General features: G+C 38.6%; 1 protein-coding gene across 1 annotated transcript in view; it reads left to right on the top strand.

The window, feature by feature from the left end:
• LOC117288623 overlaps positions 1-21,528 on the top strand; it is a 102,173-nt gene that overhangs the window by 4,268 nt on the left and 76,377 nt on the right. Inside the window, exons 3-4 of the mRNA XM_033769545.1 lie at positions 12,802-12,919; positions 19,349-19,504. Coding sequence (XP_033625436.1) covers positions 12,828-12,919; positions 19,349-19,504 — 248 coding nt within the window. The 5' untranslated portion in view covers positions 12,802-12,827. The remainder of the gene's footprint in view (positions 1-12,801; positions 12,920-19,348; positions 19,505-21,528) is intronic.

Raw genomic sequence — 21,528 nt, forward strand, 5'->3', positions numbered from 1 at the left:
CCAGTGCTCATCCATATACAGTATAGTCTGCGTTCAAGGCGTTTTCATAATAATTTCCCCTTTTCAATTTGTTAGTCTCTTCTTCAGTCGTCAGTATTTCATAGGTGCTTATTTCCTCAACCACAAGCTATTTTGACAATCTACACAGTTGACGAGATACACTAATTCAAAGTTTATTATTTCAAAAAATCATAACTTTTGATCTGCATGACGGATTTTTACAAGCAATACATCATCGGAAAGGGCATTAAAAACTCCGTAAACGCCTCACAGACATGATCCCATTTTGATTTTGTCTTCCGGCTCAAAAGAGAGGTTGAAAATTTCAAAATTCACGTCTAAAGAACAACGTAAATCCCCGTTGGTATGTGCATAAACATTACACTTGGGCATACACACAACGTGTAGTGTATTAGCTGTGCGGGAGAGTCACGCCTTAGTGATCATCCATAGAGCGCGAAAAAGCTTTAAGCTTGGGCGGTTCCAGAAATTTGGGGCTCGGTTCCGGTTCCGAAAAAAAGCTCGGTTCTGAGACATACCCGGTTCCAATTCAATATAAAACATAAGCCGCCCGTCCCGAGCTCACACACACACAATTGAGCCGATATATTTTAACTGAAAATAACCAAGTTAATCAGACATCGGTCCCGAGCTCACACACACACAATTGGAGCCGATCTATTTTTAACGAAAATACCAGAATACCCACCCCAAGTCAATCAGACATCGTGCCACCGAGCACCTATTCTCCCTGCATTTAAACAAGTCTTTGGTTTAGCCGGCAAGTCTTTGATTTAGCCGGCAGTATGTCCGTTGTGTAGCAGTACGTGCTTAGTGCAGTACGTCCGTAGTGCAGTACGTCCGTAGTGCATGCAGTGTGTCGTCTCTGTACATACAAGGGTACATGCCTGTACATGCCTGTACATGCATACAGTACTGTGTGTTTTGTGCATGGGGCAAGCTTTTATGAATATGGATATATCGGCAGCCAATCACAACGTGCTGTCTATTTGGACTTTGGACTCTGTACATGTACATGTATATGCATGAGATATAGATGCCTATGCATTGGAGGGGGCTGTGCACTGTGTATGCAGCCACACGTGATAGTTGATACTCATGTCGGCTTGAAGCCTTTGCACACTGTATCTGCGGTCACCGCTTTCAACATCAAGCCTCAATTTCTAGAGCCGGTTCGTCGCAGGATCGGCTCCACAGAGCCTTTTATAGTTGGGACTCGGTCTTTAAAAATCGGAACCAACAAAAGCGGGTACCCGGTTCCACAGAAGAGTGGAACCGCCGGTCCGGTTTTCAATTTGGAACCGGGTAGAACCGGGTAACCGAAGGAACCGCCCAAGCTTAAAAAGCTTCATGTAGAATAGTCTTCGTTCACGGCGTTTAACCTTTTGATCTTGTCTTCTGGTTCAAATCAAATTTATTGTACATTATCTACGACCGTACTGCGTTGATAACACCGGTTCCCGTCCGATCACTGAAGTTATGCTAAATCGGGCTTGGTCAGTACTTGGATGGGAGACCAATTTGCGACCAAATTTTGTATTATTATTTTTTTTTTTTTCCTTCTAATTTTTCTCTGCGTCGATTGTCCGCAAAAAAAAGGCATAGTTGCGAAGCTTGCATTAAGGTGAAACTTTGCACACAGGTAGACAATAAACAGTAGATGATTATAAAGTTGTGACGACACAATGACGTCATCAGTTGGTGAAATATGCTAATTTAAAGTGTATTGTTTTATACCTCATCTGAAAGGTCTTACAAAGGGCTTCAAACACTCCACAGACATGACCCTTCCGGTTAGTTAGTCTCTTCTCCAGTCGTCATTATTCATCAGTTCACATTTCCTCAACCACAAAAGCCTTTTTTACAATCTATACATCATATGACAGGGCCTTACATACTTTACAAAATGGGTATGTTGGTGACCTTCTCTTGACCTTTTGACCTTTCTAAACTGGAAGTGCCTGTAAAATGCTTTGAAAAGGTGTTAATTAATGGCTTTTAGGTTGAAATGTAGACAATGATGCTTTGCTATATCACAAATCGAGAAAACATTTTCGTTTGATTTCTTTGAACTTTGACGAGCTATTAACAACACTTTTTTCATTGATTCAAACATTGATGCAATAATAGCCGCACCTAGTGTTTGTTTCTACAAACACTAAATTCTAGTTGAATTTGATTTTGTGACCTCAATTAAAGATGGCGCTGTTTATTTTCTCTGCCAGTGTTTGCTTATTTTTATCCAAATAAACAATATTTATGGATATTGCTGTTAACCCAGGCCCTCGTATTGGATCCACTAGTCATGACGAGTTGCATTTTATACATATATTTCGCATTCTATCATGTCTAGTAATTCAACTTTAATGTATTCCTGTGGTCAGCTTTTAACATCCGTAAGACTTCTTGTCACTCCATTCAGCCTGGATTGCTTTCTATTCTAAAAGTGACCGGAATTTTTCGGTTCAGGGGTAATAGAGCGGGTCATTGTAACTATAAGTGTAAAATTCCTGTTCAAATTGGTCACAGGCTTGTCCTCCTGTCCTTAAACACATTGTTATGAATCCTGGCGATCCCTCTGATGATCTATTTAAACTCTGTAGCTTAAATACTAGACCTCTTAAAAATAAAGCAGGTTATTTTGTTTCTTGTGCTATTAATAGCAAGGCTGATTTGTTAGCCCTTACAGAGGCTTGGTTTACAGATATGGATGTTGCCCACAAGGTTGAAGCAACTCCACCTGGTTTTAGATTGCTATATCATCCCCGGAAAAAACATGTAGGGGAGGCACTGCTTTGTTGTTTTGTGATCATTTGAATGTCAAGAAAATTGCTTGAGATAAATTAGACTCATTTGAGTTTTCAGAATGGTCTGTAGGGTTTAATTCGTGTAAATTACGACTTGTAATTATTTATAGGCCACCTTACTCAGCTAGCCACCCTTGTACAGTTAATCGGTTTATCAATGATTTTGCTGATTATTAAGGGACACTCCTTATAAGGTCTTGATGAGCTTACCAAGAGCTATAATTCTCTGCTAGCTGGTGCCTTCAATACACATGCCCAATTAAAGTCTAAGATGGTCACCGCTAGGCCCCCTTGGTTTAGTCAAGAAATCAACTCTGCCTTGAGGATGAGGAGACGTGCAGAAAAGAAGTGGCGACGAACAAACATGGTCTCTGATCTTTCATAATAAAAGCTTATTAGAAATGAGGTTACCTTTCTTCTTAATACTAATAAAGCTCGCTGCAATTTTTACAAAGACTTTATCGAAAGTAATAGTTCCGACCAGAGGAAATTATTTAGAGCATCTAAAAAGCTGCTTAGGCATAGTGTTGACGTCCTCTCTCCACCTTTTAAAGATAAAATGACTCTTGCTAATGATGTGGGTAGTTTTTTTGTAAAGAAAATATCTAATATTCATGCTAAACTTGATGACTTGGAAGTTTCAACCTCTGTGGACAGACCGTTATCTTTTACAACTGAAACATTGTCCAGTAAAGTCCTGTTTGATAGTTTCATACCATTAACCGAGTCACAGGTAAAACAGCTTGTTGTTGATTCTGCTAAGGGATCATGTGTTCTGGATCCCATGCCTACTAACCTTGCGGGTGAGCGCCTTGATGTTTTTTTCTAATAAAGAGTTATTTATTATTAGAACATAATTTCTCTGTTGTTAAAAGCACAAACCGTTGATTGTTTTCTCTTATAATGTAGGCCTATCACTACTTAAACAGGTAGGCCTACCAGGTGTAGTCTAGACTCAACAATGATACAGAAAATTGTACTGTATATCAACTTTTAGTGGATTTTAAAGTAACTCATTTTCGATTACAATTCTCCCCCGTTTTAGAGAGTATTCACCACAGTTGACGAACCAATCTGACTGTTGTAGGCTAACAATTGAAAAAATAAGTTCCAGTTTGTTTGTTTGTTTGTTGGCAGTATAACGCATTGTTAATCGTGTTTGTACACACGGACAAATTGCACACAAGAAGACGATAGTAAGATTCCAAAACAAAGGACAACAACATATGTATCCCCTCCATTGATAAAACAATCCACCCCTCTCTTTTCAGCTGGGTGTGAAGAACAAGGAAACAACAAAATATCTCATTATTCATTATCATCGCTCAATCCACAAGTATAGACTGACTCCTATACTTTATTTTTGTATGTCAGCTAGGACGGTTCCCAGCAATGAATCATTCATGAAAGGTGTGCGTATCTTCGATATTATTAGCAATCATAGTTTGGAGTACAAACTGTGGCAAATTGTTTTGCTAAACAAAAAAGCTTAAGTCAAAAGACTGTTTTAGTTTTAGCTAAGTACACCAGGCTCTTACTTTGCTTTTCCAGCAATATTTTATTTGGGAAGAACAACAGGAGTTTAAACTTTTAAAACCAACTTCAAGAAAAGTCTTAAACCCCCCAAAAATGAAAATAGTAGGTTAAAAATGAACCTAATCGTAAAAATGTATAATAATGTGATAGTATATGATTTTTGATTTAGATGACTCTGTATATGTTATAGTATAGGGTTTAAGTGGATGCTGGAAAGGATGACATACACTGAAAAGAAGATGCCTCCTTGCACTAAGCTGTTGTATGTGTTTCAGTGTTGTATCAGTACCACATACCTTCTCCCGTATACTTCTATCATATAGTAGACCAGCCAAACTTTAAAAAATGCTCTAGAAAAAAAAACCACGGCATAGTTTGTTAATGGCTAGCATCCATGGTAGATGTATGGATCATGGGCTCGGGAAGACGATTAGGGTGGATGCCCAGCTTGATTTTGAATTTTAAGGTCATTTTGGGGTAAAAAGGTCAAAAAAGGTCAAAAATCAATATTTTCAAAATTTATGTCAAATTTATTCACATTTGATAGATCTATCCATAGAATGTATTTGTAACTTTATGTTGATACTACAAACCTATGTAATTAACGTATAAACTTTGACCTTGTGCACAAATGTATAGCAAAACAAAGTGTAAAAGTGTGATTATCTTGAAAAGGGTACATTTTGAGGACACCAATTGTTTTTGCACTCCCCATCCTCATTGGTGCATTTATTGGTTTCAAATAACTTTTTTTGAAAGGTAAATATACCCAGGCAGTTTTTGAGAAAAAAAAATAATTCAAATACCACCTTCATGTGGGGTCTTACCGACTTATTTTAAGGTCAAAGTTTCAAATAAAGCAAAAAATTAGCATTTTTGAAATTTTCACAAAATTTGATTCCAAGTGATAGATCTATCCATAAAATGTATTTTTACGTTAATGTTGATATGCCAAACGTATGTAATTAACGAATAAACTTTGACCTTGTACACAAACGTATAGCAAAGCAAAACGTGAAAGTGTGATTATCTTGAAAGTGTAAATTTTTAGTATACCAGCTTTTTTTGCACTCAATGGTGCAGTTATGTGTTTCAAACAACTATTTTTTTTGAAAGGTTAATGTACCCAGGCAGTTTTTGAAAAAAGAAATTACTCAAATACCACCTTCATGTAAGGTCATATTGAGGTCAAAAAGTGCCAAAAATGTCAAAATTTAATTTTTTAAAAAATTTTCGCCAAATTTTACCCCAGGCGGCAGATCTATCCATAAAAAATAGTTTCATCATCAAAATGACATGTCAAGTCTGTGAAATTATGAGTTAATCCTTTGTCTTGTACACAACGTATAGGAAAATTAAATCTTCAATTGCAATTTTCTCAAAAAGTGCGTATCTTGAGCAGTGTTTTTGCACTTTCTATCCCAGCAATGCATATAAATGTTTGAAAACAACTTTTTTTGTGAAAGGTCAATATACCAAGGCAGTTTTAGTTTAAACTAAATTCATATTACACCTTCCTCATTGGTAAATTGAAACAAGAAATGCGTATGCTGATTCATGCAATTAGTTTGATATAGTAGTTGTATAGTTTGACGTGCTCAAAAAATGCATGTTTGTATCAAAGTTATTTCAACACTCCCAATCTTTCCAAGTACATGTATGCAGTTAAATACACAACTTTTATTAGTGAATTAACAAAGTTGAACATTCTTTTTGCAGTCAAATTTTGTTTTTTCCTAGGTAGGCCTATACATTGTAGCTACAATGGGGGGTATGGGGTATCGTGCAGTGGAACATTGTATACTTTCTTATCTGGAGTGCCATTAGTCAAAGCTAACTCCAGAGCTACATGTAACCAGGCACACCAAAACCACTACAGCTTGACATACTTTTATGCCAAGTTTGTTTGATGAAAGAATTCTCACTACTCTTCAGGCACTAGCAGACAGCAATGACAATCTCATCACTTTGATCAATCAGTTTGTGGACATAACACAGGTCAGAAACATTCCATCATCACAGTTGCCCGGCCACTATACACTTCAGGAAGAAATGAACTTAAACGGGCAAGTCCAAAGTTTGAGATTTAAATCTCTTTCAAGGGAGGACTACGTCTGCTTAAACAAATTCAACAAGCACTCTAGAAATCCAAACTCCCGACTGTGGTCTCATTACATTGTGATGGTGGAGATTGAGATCCAGGACTCGGAAAGACAGATACTTGATCACCAATCTGGAAGCTTTTTCCGTAATGCTGCCGTCCCCATCATCTATGACCACAGTAACTTTGATCGATATGGATGTGTTCATCTGGCAGATATGAAACTCCTCAAGAAGACAGAGATGTTGATGATGTTTAGAAGCTTTCATAACAAACAGTAAGATTTGATGTGTTCCGACTAAACCCAACCTTGGCGAAGAAGATGACACAGACTCTGATATTGTTAGAGAGATACCACTGGTATCTTTGACAACAAAAGACATTGCACCAGTTGCTGTGGTAAAGTGATCTTCTAACAACTCCAAATCATGAAACGCAGTATATAATAACCATCTGGAAGCACCGTCTGCTTCAAGAAACTGATGGTTTTAGTGACGCCCTGAAGAAAACATTGCGCAAAAACTTTCTCTGATCTGTACAATGCAAATGTTTCAAACAAATGAATTATGTACGGTACAAAAGCCTATCAAAACGGACAGAAAGTTACTGCAACAATTGCTCAATGCTGCCACTGGAACCTACAACCTGGTCTTGATCGCTAGATTGGAGAGGGCTCCACCAAGGCAGTGACACAGTCGAAGAGAATGGGAAACAAAAGGCCAATTCGAAAGTTCATCGATAGACCGGGGTTCCACACCTATACACGTCAGGTATGGGCTATTGAACAAACCTGATCTCAAGTTCTTGTCAGACGTTTTTGTAGAAAGGGCAAGGGTCTACTGGAAAGATGAGGAATAGTACAGGCGGGGGTTCCTTTATGTTACGGAAGCCATGGTCCTTTAGGAGAGATGACGTTTTGAGGACACCTTAGCAGGCTGACACCCGGTTGATGCTCCATGCATAGAGGCAGTCAATGAAGGATAAGAGTGATTTGCAGGTGGAGAAATGTCACATTTGTGTGTTCAAAAGCGTCAGAAACTTGGAAATAAATGCACATTAGTTACCCGATAGGTGCAGTAACTGAGAGACTTGCCAAGCTTACATGCTCTTAAATGATGCAACACAGCCTCTCCTACATGACCATTGGGAAAAGCAAGTCTCCGAAAAGCAAAGTTAATATGTGTCAAGGGAATCGGCCGTTAAGGAGAACTTGCTCTCATTGAGCAGTTTGGTAACACTTGTGCACCTTGGTATAAAATCATCAACCTTGTCAGGCTCCAACTCTTTGATAAATAAGGCGAAGAAGTGTCTGGAGATGTTACCGCCAACAAGAGATGCACTGAAACTTCACACAGCATAAACTAGGAATGCATGGACGTCTCATCTCTCACACTGACACAGACACACATGAGCTTAAAAGAAAGAGTGGGGTTACCTGGAAGACTACCCCTATCTCAGATGCTTGATTTGAGCTAGTTTTATTAAGGTGCAAATCAAAGGGCACCAAGTCAAACTGTAAAACTATGTCAAACTGTTCTGCGTGAATAGCATACAAGTACCTTTTTGTTTCATTTTACCACATAAGAAAGTCTGATATGATTTTTTTTAATGCCTTGGTATATTGACCTTTCAAAAAAAAAGTTGTTTTCAAACAACTATATGCATTGCTGGGATAGGAAGTGCAAAACACCGTATTGTGCTCAAGATACGCACTTTTTGAGAAAATTGCAATTTAAGATTAAATTTTCCTACACGTTTGTGTACAAGACAAAAGATTAACTCATAATTTCACAGACTTGGCATGAAACTATATTAAATGGATAGATCTGCCGCCTGGGGTAAAATTAGGCGCAGAAAGTCAAAAAAATTAAATTTTGACATTTTTGGCACCTTTTGACCTCAAAATGACCTTACATGAAGGTGGTATTTGAATTATTTTTTTTTCTCAAAAACTGCCTAGGTATATTTACCTTTCAAAAAAAGTTGTTTGAAACCAATTTATGCACCAATGAGGATGGCGAGTGCAAAAACAATTGGTGTCCTCAAAATGTACCCTTTTCAAGATAATCACACTTTTACACTTCGTTTTGCTATACATTTGTGCACAAGGTCAAAGTTTATACGTTAATTACATAGGTTTGTAGTATCAACATAAAGTTTAAAATACATTGTATGGATAGATCTATCAAATGTGAATAAATTTGACACAAATTTTGAAAATATTGATTTTTGACCTTTTTTTACCTTTTTACCCCAAAATGACCTTAAAATTCAAAATCAAGCTGGGCATCCACCCTAATCGTCTTCCCGAGCCCATGATCCATACATCTAGCATGGATGCCAGCCATTAACAAACTATGCCGTCCAAAGTGTAATTTCACACTTTGGCTGGCCTACTAATAGCATAACATAAAATCAGGTTAATTTTAGGAAAAAAACACTATTGGATTTTGGGAAATATCAGCTTGAATGGAATGCTTTGATGCGTCGATTCCATAGAGGCATTTTTGTAATGTCATGTAACTGTATCTCCCCAAAGGAAATTTGCATGTTTACAAAATTATATGTTTGCTTATCAGTTTCCTGAATGATCACCGGTGGAATGATAGTCCATCTGCATGATGATTTGTGTTTTTTTCGCAAGCCATTATTCAATCGAATTGCAATGTGTTTCTTTTATAGAAATGTCTCTGAAGGACAGGGATGGGAGCCCAAATACTACAAAATATTGTATAATGTTTATAATTTATATACATTGGGTTATTTATTGGACATAATATTAAGTGACATCAAACTGAAACACTTCAAAATATCGCTTGATTTTCGCACTCTAAGTATCTTGAACTATTCTGACAAAAAAAAGCTGACATACAAAAATAAAGTAGGAGTCTATACTTGTGGATTAAGTGGTAATAATGAATAACGGTTTGTGCTTTTAACAACAGAGAAATTATGTTCAAATAATAAATAACTCTTTATTAGAAAAAAAACACCAACTAAAATACTTTCAAATTGACATTGAAAGCACCTGTTGGTCCCTCTGAAAGTGCAATTTGATTGCAGATCTATCCAGTACACTCAAAAGTTTGTTACGGATACCTGACCTGCACCCGGGTACCTGCCCTGTATGGTATCCTGACAACATCAATATGGAACCACAGCAGAACCTGACTATTTTTCATGTGAGAAGTCCGTCGTCTGCTAGGTTTTCTGTATTGTTTTAAATTTGATTTTTCAGGGTGAAGGACTAAAAATTAGCCTTGGTATCTGTCATTTTCGGATTCAGCACCCCCAAATTAGTTAAATCAGGTATGTTACCAACTTTTACTCAAAAATGCCGCTCGAAGTTTTTTTTTTTTTAAATCTGGTCTAGACTATAGGACTAGTCCTAAGTTAGGACTACCTTTGTGAAATCCACCCCTGCCCCGTTAATTTTTTTCCGTCCTGATTATTATTTTCTCGTCCTGTTTTCTTGTTTTATACTATTTGTCAGTCGAATTAATTTTGTTCCGTCCCGTTCATTATCCCCTGTTCGCGCACTTGTTTGCGTTTTTGCAATGTTTTGCAAAACTAAAAAACTTTCTCTGATCTGTACAATACAATTGTTTCAACCAAACGAATTACATACGGTACAAAAGCATTTTAAAACGGGCAGAAAGTTACTGCAACAATTGCTCAATGCTGCCACTGGAAGTACTTTGAAGAGAACAGCCTACAACGTGGTACTCGCTAAGAGGGCTCTGTGGTACTCGCCAAGGCAGTGACACGGTCAAAGAGAATGGGAAAGAAAAAGCCACTCCTACACGTCAGGTATGGGCTATTTAATGGCTTGAACAAAGCTGATCTCAAGTTCTTGTCAGACGTTTTTGTAGAGAAGGGCAAGGGTTTACTGGAAAAGATGAGGAATAGTACAGGTGGGGGTTCCTTTATTTTATGGAAGCCATGGTCCTTTAGGAGAGATGACGTTTTGAGGACACCTTAGCAGGCTGACACTAGGTTGATGCTCCATGCATAGAGGCAGTCAATGAAGGATAAGAGTGATTTGCAGGTGGAGAAATGTCACTTCTGGTGAACTTAATGTGCTCAAAAGCGTCAGAAACTTGGAAAGAAATGCATGTTACCCGATACGTGCAGTAACTGAGAGACTTGCACAACCTATGAGGCAGTTTCCATGCTCTTACATGATGCGACACAGCCTCTCCTACATGACCATTGGGGAAAAGAAAGTCTCTGAGAAGCAAAGTTAAGATGTCAAGGGAATTGGTCGTAATGGAGAACTTGCTTTCATTGACCAGTTTGTGTATCACATGTGCACCTTGGTAAAACCATCAACATGTCAGGCTCCAACTCTTTGCTTAAAGGTGAAGAAGCGTCTGGAGATGTTACCGCCAACAAAAGAGAGTTTTCCTCTGGTGTGAACGGTGCTCTTTGTTGAAACATTGTTGTCTATTGAGAATAAGGTTCTTTATAAGGCTAGTCATCCATGGCTTGGGAAGTGGGTATTTATTGACTTATTCAGAGTATCGTGGAAGGCAACACATTTGTCGGTAGCATTAGATTTAGAGTAGACTTCCTGCCAGTCATGATGAGTGATCCACATACCAAAATGTTGTATTGAGGAATCCTTCATTGGTCGTACTACTCATGTATATGAAGTGTTTTCCTTGTTGGTTGTTTTCAGCTTTGTTTTGTCAAGAATAGCACCTTCTCTAGTAGGTTGTGTAACCACCTGTAGGAGGCCATTTCCTAAGTTCTTGCAGAGTTCTAAACACAGTTGGCTCAGTGGAAATGTTAAAGTTTTTGGAATAATTTTTTTTAAAAGTTTTATTTCAGGCTCAAACATTGACATCTGGATTTTAAAGAACCAAACTCAAACATAAAGTCACCTGGAAGTGGTACACATGTATTTTGTCAAAACAAAGCTTTTGTCACTAAAATATGTGTTTTGATGAGTGGAATATGAATAAACAATTAACTAAGGTTTAAACAAATTAGTTTCCATGTTATTTACCAATTTGAAAATAAGCCCGACCCGAGAGGGCGCTGTTCGTGGCGTCAATCGAGGCGTGATGAATCGCATGCAGTGCCAACACAAGATAGTGACGCTTGGTGCAAGCTTAAAACATGCCCTCAAAGTTGAAACAATACCTGATTTTTATTTACGTAAGGCAAATGCTCCTTGAGGTTCGTACCGTCTTTCAGGTACCTTCTTCGACTTCCCCACTCTCTGGAAAAATTGTTGGGATGGCGTCATGTTTTAGAAAAGAACTTTTCTCTTCATGTCAAAATGTGTTGTGTATTCCGGATTCTCAAAGCCAACGGCTCGAAGTGATTGCTGCACAGCGCTGGAAAAGATGTCGGACCGGACCACTTTGCCCCATTAACCCCATCTTTAGTTGTTTTGCTGCATCAAGCAGCAATACAGTTGTTTTGCTGCATCCAGCAGCAATATACACCTGGTCGACTTTGCCAAAAAAATGCAAGATAAAACCTTTTTTCGAAACGTAAAACTCACGACTAGGACTTGAATGTACTTGCAGGTACGTGTGTTCGATGTTTGATCGTGGCAGTCTCCCTCGATTGACGTCACAACAGGGGTAGGCGGAGTCACCCCCCACACAACTGTTTTTTTTTATTTTTTTTAAATCGTTTAAAACAATACTCAAAAATTTATTTAATTGTTCAGAAACATATACTCTACTGTTTGAAGAAAAAATAGATATATTTCCAGGTGACTTTAAATCTTAAGGTTTTGAAATAATTTGCTTAAAAAAAAATCAATCTCTCTCACTGGTTTCAGTTTAATGAGCTGAAACAATAAAAACCTTAAATGGTCATAACTCCTGATTGCAATGATGTACTGACTTGAAACTTAAATCAAATATTGCTTCCTACATATAGATACATATGAAAAGATAAAACTCAAAGAGTGTATCACTGGTTCCAGTTGAATGAGCTAAAACAATCAAAAAACCTTAAATGGCCATTAATTCATACTTGTCAATGTCTCCACCCCTTTGACCATCAGTTGATCAAATGATTGGTTTTTCTGTCAGTCATTGGTTCTATCTGACGATCGGCAGCTCGTCATGGCAGCTTCGCTGTCTAGGTTAATATACTATTGTCAATCCAGTCATGTGGGTCAGCGGAGCAAGGTTGCAAATATAATTTACCGTCTAATTTTTGTTTACCCATTCAACTTAAGGGATTCGGGTACCACACGTACACAGACTGGAGTCTGCAGAGTTCTTGCAACCACTATTAACTGTATTTATTTTAATATGATCCTCTTTTCTTTGTAATTTTCAAGTTGCACGTCTGTTTTTTTTAAAACAGGTACTAGTCTACAAAGCAGGAAGACAATGGCAAGTTCAAGTAGTGCAATAAGCGTTGATAGTCAAAGTAATAGCCAAGAGAAAACACAGTTACTCTTACAGCCTCAACCAATTTTTATGTAAGTATCATACATGTTAGTGGAAGTGTCGTGGCCGAGCGGTTAATTAAAGAGCATCAAATTCAAACTAATCAGCAGAGTGTGGGTTAGAATCCCCAGCCGTGACACTTGTGTCCTTGAGCTTCGTCCTTCGGATGGGACGTAAAGACATTGGTCCCATGTGTTGTGTAACGCATGTAAAAAAACCAGTTCACTTATCGAAAAGAGAAGGAGTTGCTCAGGTGTTCCTGGTTGTGGCTGCTATATGCGCCGTAGCACCTTGTAAACCCTTATACGGTGCTAAATAATTGGGTCTCAGAATCCATCACTGCAATACCCTATCTTTCTGAAAGTTTGTACGTACTCAGCGCCTTGTTTGGTAGATACGTGCGCTATATATTATATAGCGCACGTATCTACCAAACAAGGCGCTGAGTATGTATAAGACTTTGATGTTATTATTATTATTACATGTTTATTAAAGTACATGTACCATTGAAAGCTTTGCATAGAAAAAATAATGCAATGCAATGAGAATGTAAAACATACATGTAGAAAGGGTTTCACCAGAATAACAAATCAAAGGTTTTGTACTGCCGGAGCAGGCAAGTATTTTTTAAGACCGGGAGGATATGAAAACTACATAGTGAAAAAAGTCAACTTTATAATACCTGAAGTATTATTCTGTTGTATTTTTGAAATTCTAGTTGTTTTTTATTGAATTCTTTTCCTGCTGTTTAATACTTTTCACGTCGTGACCAGACAGCAGCAAAAAGTAAGGTAAATATTTTGGTGTACAAATTTTTCCATTAGGACACTTGGGCAAATTGAACAAATAGGTGTTTAGATCCTGTAAATTTGTTTTGAACAAGTCCTTTTTCATCGCCGTGGTTAAAGGGACACACTGGCTCACCATTAACGCAATTGATTCTATGTAGAATCATAGATAAAATTTATCAATTTATTAAAAAAATCATCAAAATATGACGTAATTAGCAAACAATTATTAAAAACCCCCAAAGCGGTCTAAGATCAGCGTATACGCTTTTCCAGCCATTGAACTGTCAAATCTTGGGACATAGATGCGCACTGTTGTAAGTAGACTGGTGCTCTGTTTATATCAATGTTTTACTATGACGCAGCTTAATGATTCAGTCTACAAATCCATTATAACTTTAATAAGCAATCAACATATTACACGCATCAGGGGTGCGTTCCACTCGCGCAAACGTTGCCAACAGTTGCGCACGTTCGCCACCAATTTCAAGTGGAACGAGTTGTGTGCTGCCACCGTTGAGGAATGTTGGCAATTTTAGGCGAACATACTTCTGAGGTGTTGGCGAGTGGTTTTTGAAATGGTGGAAAAGCATACGGTATTATTTCTTTGTCACAAACATAATTGCATTGTATTTTCGGTGAGTTAATTAGTTGAACAAAGATGTAGAAAAGAGGACTACATACAGCAAAAACTAAAGTTTAAAAAAATATTATGTACGGTGCGCGCCATCTTCATTTCAGGGCGCCGCCATTGACATCGCATAATGCGCACCAATCAGTCCAAAGATAAAAAACGTTTGCGTGAACAGTTGCGAGTCGTTTGTGCGAGTGGAACGCACCCTAGGCAAATCCTTTCAAAGATCGTCCCAATCAAGAACACAAAGAAACTACCCCAAAATATGTTGGGACAAATTCAGAACAATTTAATAAAGCTTTTTAGATCCAAGGGTGACTGACATACCACAGGCACTAGTAAATAAGGCTCCACTGATTTGCTTTGATGCAGTTGGGAATGCGATCGTGGCGTTACATGCTCCTGACATGCCAGGGCCCAAAGTCACAAAGCCTGTACTAGCACAAAAATTTGCTTAGCACAGAATAGTATTTCTCAGCAGAAACTGGTTACTAGCCCAAAATACTTAAATTTGAATTGCTGTGGCTGGTGCCCGATTAAATTTTTGGTTAGTAAAGAAGTCGATTAAGCAGTATTTTCTGCTTTTAAAACCATGTTAACAGATGAAACTGGGAACTGGTGTTACATGAAAGATTTTTAAAGCATCTTGGAATTGAAAGCGTACCTTGATGGACTGAAAGCTTCTTGAGAGAACGTAAGCGTAGCTTACTATCACAGCAGCGTCAAAAAAACATTCAAAAGTTACAACGATCGTCATCATCTGCAGGCAGCATGAACTCATCCGTGTGGTATGATAGCGGCGAATTCACACGTGTTTTCGTTCATATATATTTAGTTACCAATCTCATCTCTATGATCCCATAGTCCATCACACATATTTGCCTACATGACGTCAGTGTAGGCAACCTTATACTGCATACATTCTACAGTTGCTTTGTAGAAATAGTTTCTACATCTTTTCTAAGACTTCATGACTTTCACGTGTGTGGGATGCAGCGGCAAGCGGCAAACATTCGCTGATGTGATGACTTTTTGTTTTGTAAGCAAAGTTCGGTGTATAGTTTGTTTGAAACATTGCGATCGATGCGTGCTACTTTTTTTCAGAATTCAGTGTTTGCATCTCTTTGGTATTTTAATGGACTGCACTTTATCCAAAGCATTCTTGTATAGACACCGCCTAGTGCTCTTTCTTGATTGGCAGTAAGAGTCCATGTGTCAGCTCCATACAGAAAATACAGACTCAAACAGATGTCTCTTGATGTCATCGTTGAGCCAAGGGGCCAATTTCACTAAACGCCAAAATCGGTCGCTAAACACGAAATCTATCACAACTTAGCGATGGATTTTGGATAACGATTTCACTAAAACTTTGCGATGTGTTTACTGATTGCGCACTTGTAACTTTTGTGCAATGTTTTTTGTTTTGTGCAAATTCCTGTACTGCGGGTCCCGCTACAGACTGGTATTAAAACTGGGCAGTTAGCTGCAGAATACCTGCTACGCTTAACAATGTGCACGGTTGATGATCTGATCATAGTGCAAAGGGGGGTTATGCGTTACACAATAACCACGTGACGAAAGTCAAGTTGCATTGACATCATCAGATCACAACAAGAAATCAGTGGTGTTAGTTTTATTGTCAACTTTCACTTTAAAAATAATAACAATATTCAGGAAACACCCATCAAATTGCGTTTTAAAGATATTGTGAAGCACATGTGTGACTTATGCAAGCTGCCATTTATTACACCAAACCAATCCAATGACTTCATAATTAAAGAATAGCTGATAATTAAGTGTGTAAACTTCGGCTGGTTCCGGGGAACTATTACTTGTGCGCGTTTGGTAATTAGCAAAATAAACACCTGACACGTGGTGATGAATGGACCAATGAGAACTCGACTCTTGGTCATGAATATGTATGAGGTATAGTAATATTTCGTATGCACCAACATGAAAATGATTTTTTTTTTTTTTTTTTTCTAGCAACGTCTGACAGTTTTGTGGCGGGTTATGTCAAAGGTCACTACTTTTAGTTTCATACCAAAACTTTATTTTCCTTTTTAAGTCATTGCAATTGCGATGACTTAAATGAAACGCAAAATTAGCGACATCGCAAATGCTATGGACTTGAGGTTTGCGATCTCATCACAAATGTTTTAGCGGTGAATGAAATATTATACAAATATTGACTGCTTCGAGTGCTATGGTTAAAACTATGACTTCCAAGGTGATCCCCAGAGCGTTCTATTTTCCCGAGGCGAAGCCGAGGGAAAATAGAACGCTACGGGGATCACCGAGGGAGTCATAATTTTAGCCATTGCACGAGTAAAAGCAGTCAATATTTGTTTTATAACACCCCAAACATTTCTAAATACTGTACTATTATTATTAAGTTACAGACCTGAAAGCTACAATCCACGGACGACGCGAATATAGATTGGAAAAACTTTTACTGTGCTGCGTGTAGTGTCGTGCAATCCGAAATGGTTACAGACTATTAATTTATGATCCTAGTATACGCAAAGGACGTCTGGGTACTGCACGCCGTGTGCTAGTCTTCGGACTAGCGCACGTCAAACCGACGCACTATCACACGGCCCTCATCTAGCAAAACTAAGACATGTCATGTGACGCGCTCTAAACCAATGAGCAGGCAGTATACTTGTAAGGGGTGTTATAAAGATGTTTAGTGAAATTGGCCATAGCTCTCCACAGTGGCCTCATGCCATGTAGGGCCTTCCATGCCATAGCTCTCCACAGTCGCCTCATGCCATGTAGGGCCTTCCATGCTAGAGCTCTCCACAGTCGCCTCATGCCATGTAGGGCCTTCCATGCCATAGCTCTCCACAGTCGCCTCATGCCATGTAGGGCCTTCCATGCCATAGCTCTCCACAGTCGCCTCATGCCATGTAGGGCCTTCCATGCCATAGCTCTCCACAGTCGCCTCATGCCATGTAGGGCCTTCCATGCCAGAGCTCTCCTCACTCTTATCTCCATAGCTCCTTATTAATCATGTTCTGACTTGAAACTTTAATCAAATATTGATTTTTACATAAATATGCATATGTTAAGATAAAACTCAAAAGAGTGCATCACTGGTTCCAGTTGAATGAGCTGAAACAATGAAAACCTTAAATGGTCATAACTCCTTATTGCAATGATGTATCAACTTGAAACTTAAATCAAAATTGCTCCGTACATGTAAATTCACATGAAAAGATAAAACTCAAAGAGTTTCTTACTGGTTCTAGTTGGCTGAGCTAAAACAATGAACACCTTAAATGATCTTAACTCCATATTGCAATGGTGCACTGACTTAAAAATAAGGTAAACTCATGAAAATATAAAACTCAAAGAGTTGATCACTGGTTCCAGTTCAATGAGCTAAAACAATAATTAGGGAATAACAGTGCGAGTACCCGGTCTTCACTGCGTGGTAATTTCCGGGTTGGTGGCTGGCGCTGTTAACGGACCGAGCCGGAGGCGAGGTCCATTAACAGCGCCAGCCACCAACCAAGGTCATTACCACGCAGTGAAGACCGGGTACGAACACTGTTATTCCCACTAATAAATACTTTTTTTTAGCGAATTAAACGGCTACAATTGTCCAAATTTTGTGACTTTTCTCTCCGCGGTACTTCCAGACATGTTCAGGGGCCATATTTGAGCTTTTGATGGTTCCCATCTCTTTCGTGCGTTAATCACATTACTGATCTTTGAGACCAGTGACTCTTTGAAATAATGATCTGTTCAGCGCCTTCACTGGGGTCAAAGGAGGCAAATGATTGGACGATAGCTGTTCCTTGTGCATTAAAACGCGCGCATGAGCGCGGCGTCAGTTTATACGCGCGCACTCAAAATTGATACATTTCCAGCGCGCGTACGCGTAAGTGCGCGAAGTTGCTAAGAAACTAACAGGGATATAAATAGGGGTGCGATACAGTGCAATGCGCAAGGTTTACACAATGTATGCTTAAGGTATTTATTAATATTAATAGTCTTATTTATTAATAGCCTTTAATGGTCATAACTCCTTATTGCACACTGTTCTGACTTGAAACTTCAACCAAATATTAGCTCTTGCATGTAGCTTCATACAAAAAGATAAATTTTAAAGAGTTTATCACTGGTTCAAGTTGTATGAGCTAAAACGACGAAAAACCTGTTAAGATCATCACTCTTTTTTGCAATGATGTACATATTTAAAACTTAAATCAAATATTGCTGCTTACTTGTAGATAATATGAAAAGATGAAACTCAAAGAGTTTATCACTGGTTTCAGTTGAATGAGCTAAAACAATGAAAACCTTAAAAGGTCATTACTTCATACTTGTCAATGTCTCCAGCCCTTTGACCATCAGATAATTGATCAAACAATTGGTTTGTTTTTCAGTCATTGGTTCTATCCACGACAGGAGGGTTAATACCTCCTCTAGGTGTTACCTCAATTTGTACCTTGGCTTAAAGGCAGTGGACACTATTGGTTATTGTCAAAGACTAGTCTTCTCTTTTGGTGTATCTCAACATATGCATAAAATAACAAACCTGTGAAACACCCTTGTCACACGAAGCTGTGTGCTTTCAGATGCTTGATTTTGAGTTCTAAACTTGAGGTCTCGAAATCAAATTCGTGGAAAATTACTTCTTTCTCCAAAACTACGTCACTTCAGAGGGAGACGTTTCTCACAATGTTTTATACTATCAACCTCTCCCCATTACTCTTTTCCAAGTAAGGTTTTATGCCAATAATTATTTTGAGTAATTACACTGCCTTTAAAAAATTTCATTACTATTATAACTGCTGTTATTTAATGTATTTTCAAGTTGTGCAAATTGAAATTAACCAAACAAACAAACTATTTGTATGTAAGTGATGGCTTGAATATCACCTTGCTTCCTGTGCAAATTGTATTACAAAGCTTAATTATACACTTAATTTTATTGGTCACGTTTTAGAACTTATAAGCGCTTCACTCAAATTTCTTTGCATAACGATTTAATATTGAGGTTCTCTTTACATTTACTTTTTATACAGACTTGGAACTGACAGAGATGATTTAAGTGAATCTTACCAAGTAACCCTCAGTAATGTACTTTGCCAAGGACATCATATGCTTGTGCAAGTTGAAACAACATGTCCTCCACCTCGGAAAAAGAGTAAAAGAAGAAAGCGAACTGTCATCAGGAAACTGTAAGTACATGCATACATGTACATTGTATACAAGACATTTATAAAGCGCATTACATCAAGAACGCAGTGCATTAAATTGGGTATAAATAATTTTTGATATACTTCTTGAATTTGCATAAAGAGTCTGATTCCCTGATTTAGACGGTGAGTGCATCCAAGGAGTGGACATAAAGTATTATGTTGGAGAAGATGGAGTCTTAAAAACTTGAAATTTGTATGACCTTGGTTTTTTTTTCATATCCTCGTTTTTGGTTTCTTTTTGTACTGAATATTTTACAATATCCTTATCTTAATTCACTTTATTGCAACGTCAAGTTATTTGCATTGACAACCATATTCTATTACAGGAAATACGTTACGTCCGATACCTACAAATACGTCACCTCCGATACCCACAAATGCATTGACAATGCGCAAGCGCAAGCGACTCCGCTGAACAAGAACAAAGCACCCCTCCTTGCTCTGCAGGTCCCGTGTGTACACATAAATTACGCCCTTTTTTTACAGCGCCCAGAGTGTCAAGTTGTTTTTTCCCAAGCTCTCTGAAAACAACGTAGCATTGCACACTATATAGGCAAGCAGTCCAGTTTCCGGACACCTCCATTACAATGTCAGAATCGACGAAAGGAAAGAAGAAACAGAAAATTGAAATTTAGATCCTGCGGTGGTCTTCCCTCGCCCTTAGAGTTCGACGTCCATGCAACATGTCAGAGATGTCGCGTTTGTTCGTAGGAAAAGCCTACAGGGTCTGCCCCGGCTGGTCTACCAGCGAATTAGCAGGATAGTCTGGCGTGCAAGTCACCTACCCAACGGAAAAATTTCCAGGGTTAAAGGGACAAACTAACATTTTACAGTTTCCTTCTCCTTCTCCAAAAGCCCTTTCGCAGAGGTTCTGCCCAACTCACTACTTCACCAAAGTTTACCATTCCTGTTGACAGCTTCTGCTCTGAGGCTACAATGTATATTGAAGAGGCTTTCTCAATCTTTCAAAAGAAAAAGCATGTGAGAATTCCTGCTCGTGTATCATCTCTCTTTAATATGAATACTGAAGATACTGAGAAATTTTTCACGGTGCCGACAATTTTATCTAAAGTTGAAGTTATGCTTTGGTCTGATAAACCAACCCTAACAAATATCTTCCCAGATAAACGCACTAAAGACCTAAACAGTTCATTTGAGAAGCTAGACCGTCATTTAGGCTATGGGGCCAAAGTAGCCATCATGTCTATTTTATTGTTGGAAACTCACGCTCGGGCTTCAAAGGACCCCACGACAGTGGATCAAGAGCTCCTGCCAGTCATGTTTAGTTTTCTTGATGACTGCCTCAGTTCATGTTTACAGTCAATTACTAGAAGTTTGGCTATGGCTACTTCCCTGCGTAGGTCACTTTTCCTCGATCAGCTCTACTGGCCCTCACAGTATTCCAGAGAACAGATGGAAAAATGACCTTTCCTCGGTAGTGATCTCTTCGCCAATAAATTTGATGATGGTATGCTTCAAGAAGCCAAGCTTCTTAAGACTGAAGTGAAGATCAACCTGCGTTATCGTTCCCAATCCTCTGCAGCCAAGGCAACACCCTCTAGCTCAACCCACTCCTTCAAGACCCAGTGGTCTCGAGGACCCAAGAGACAATGACTCAACAACGCCCCTTACCACATGTCTCACCAGCTACGGGACCGGTAGGAGGAATGTTGCTAGACTTTGGGACTCTGCTCGTCAAAGGTTTAGAAACAAAATTAAAAATGCTAAAGTTCCTCTTCCTAAATACTGGATCTGTTGGCTCCCGATCATCAACCTTCGGCCCCTCAGTGCCTTACTCAAACCAAGCATTTGCTGATGGAAACGCTTTGAGCTGTCCTAAAGAGTCATACATATCACCAGTTCCGATGCCTCCAAGGGTCTTTACAAGAATCATATTTCTATGAACCTGGACGACTGGCTGGTCATTTACATGGACACTCGTCGAAGCTCTTCAACAAACTAAGGCTCATCATCAACATAGAGAGGTCTTCTCTAGTTCCGTC

The sequence above is a fragment of the Asterias rubens genome, chromosome 3 (genome assembly GCF_902459465.1).
Source record: "Asterias rubens chromosome 3, eAstRub1.3, whole genome shotgun sequence".
Lineage (NCBI taxonomy): Eukaryota > Metazoa > Echinodermata > Asteroidea > Forcipulatida > Asteriidae > Asterias > Asterias rubens.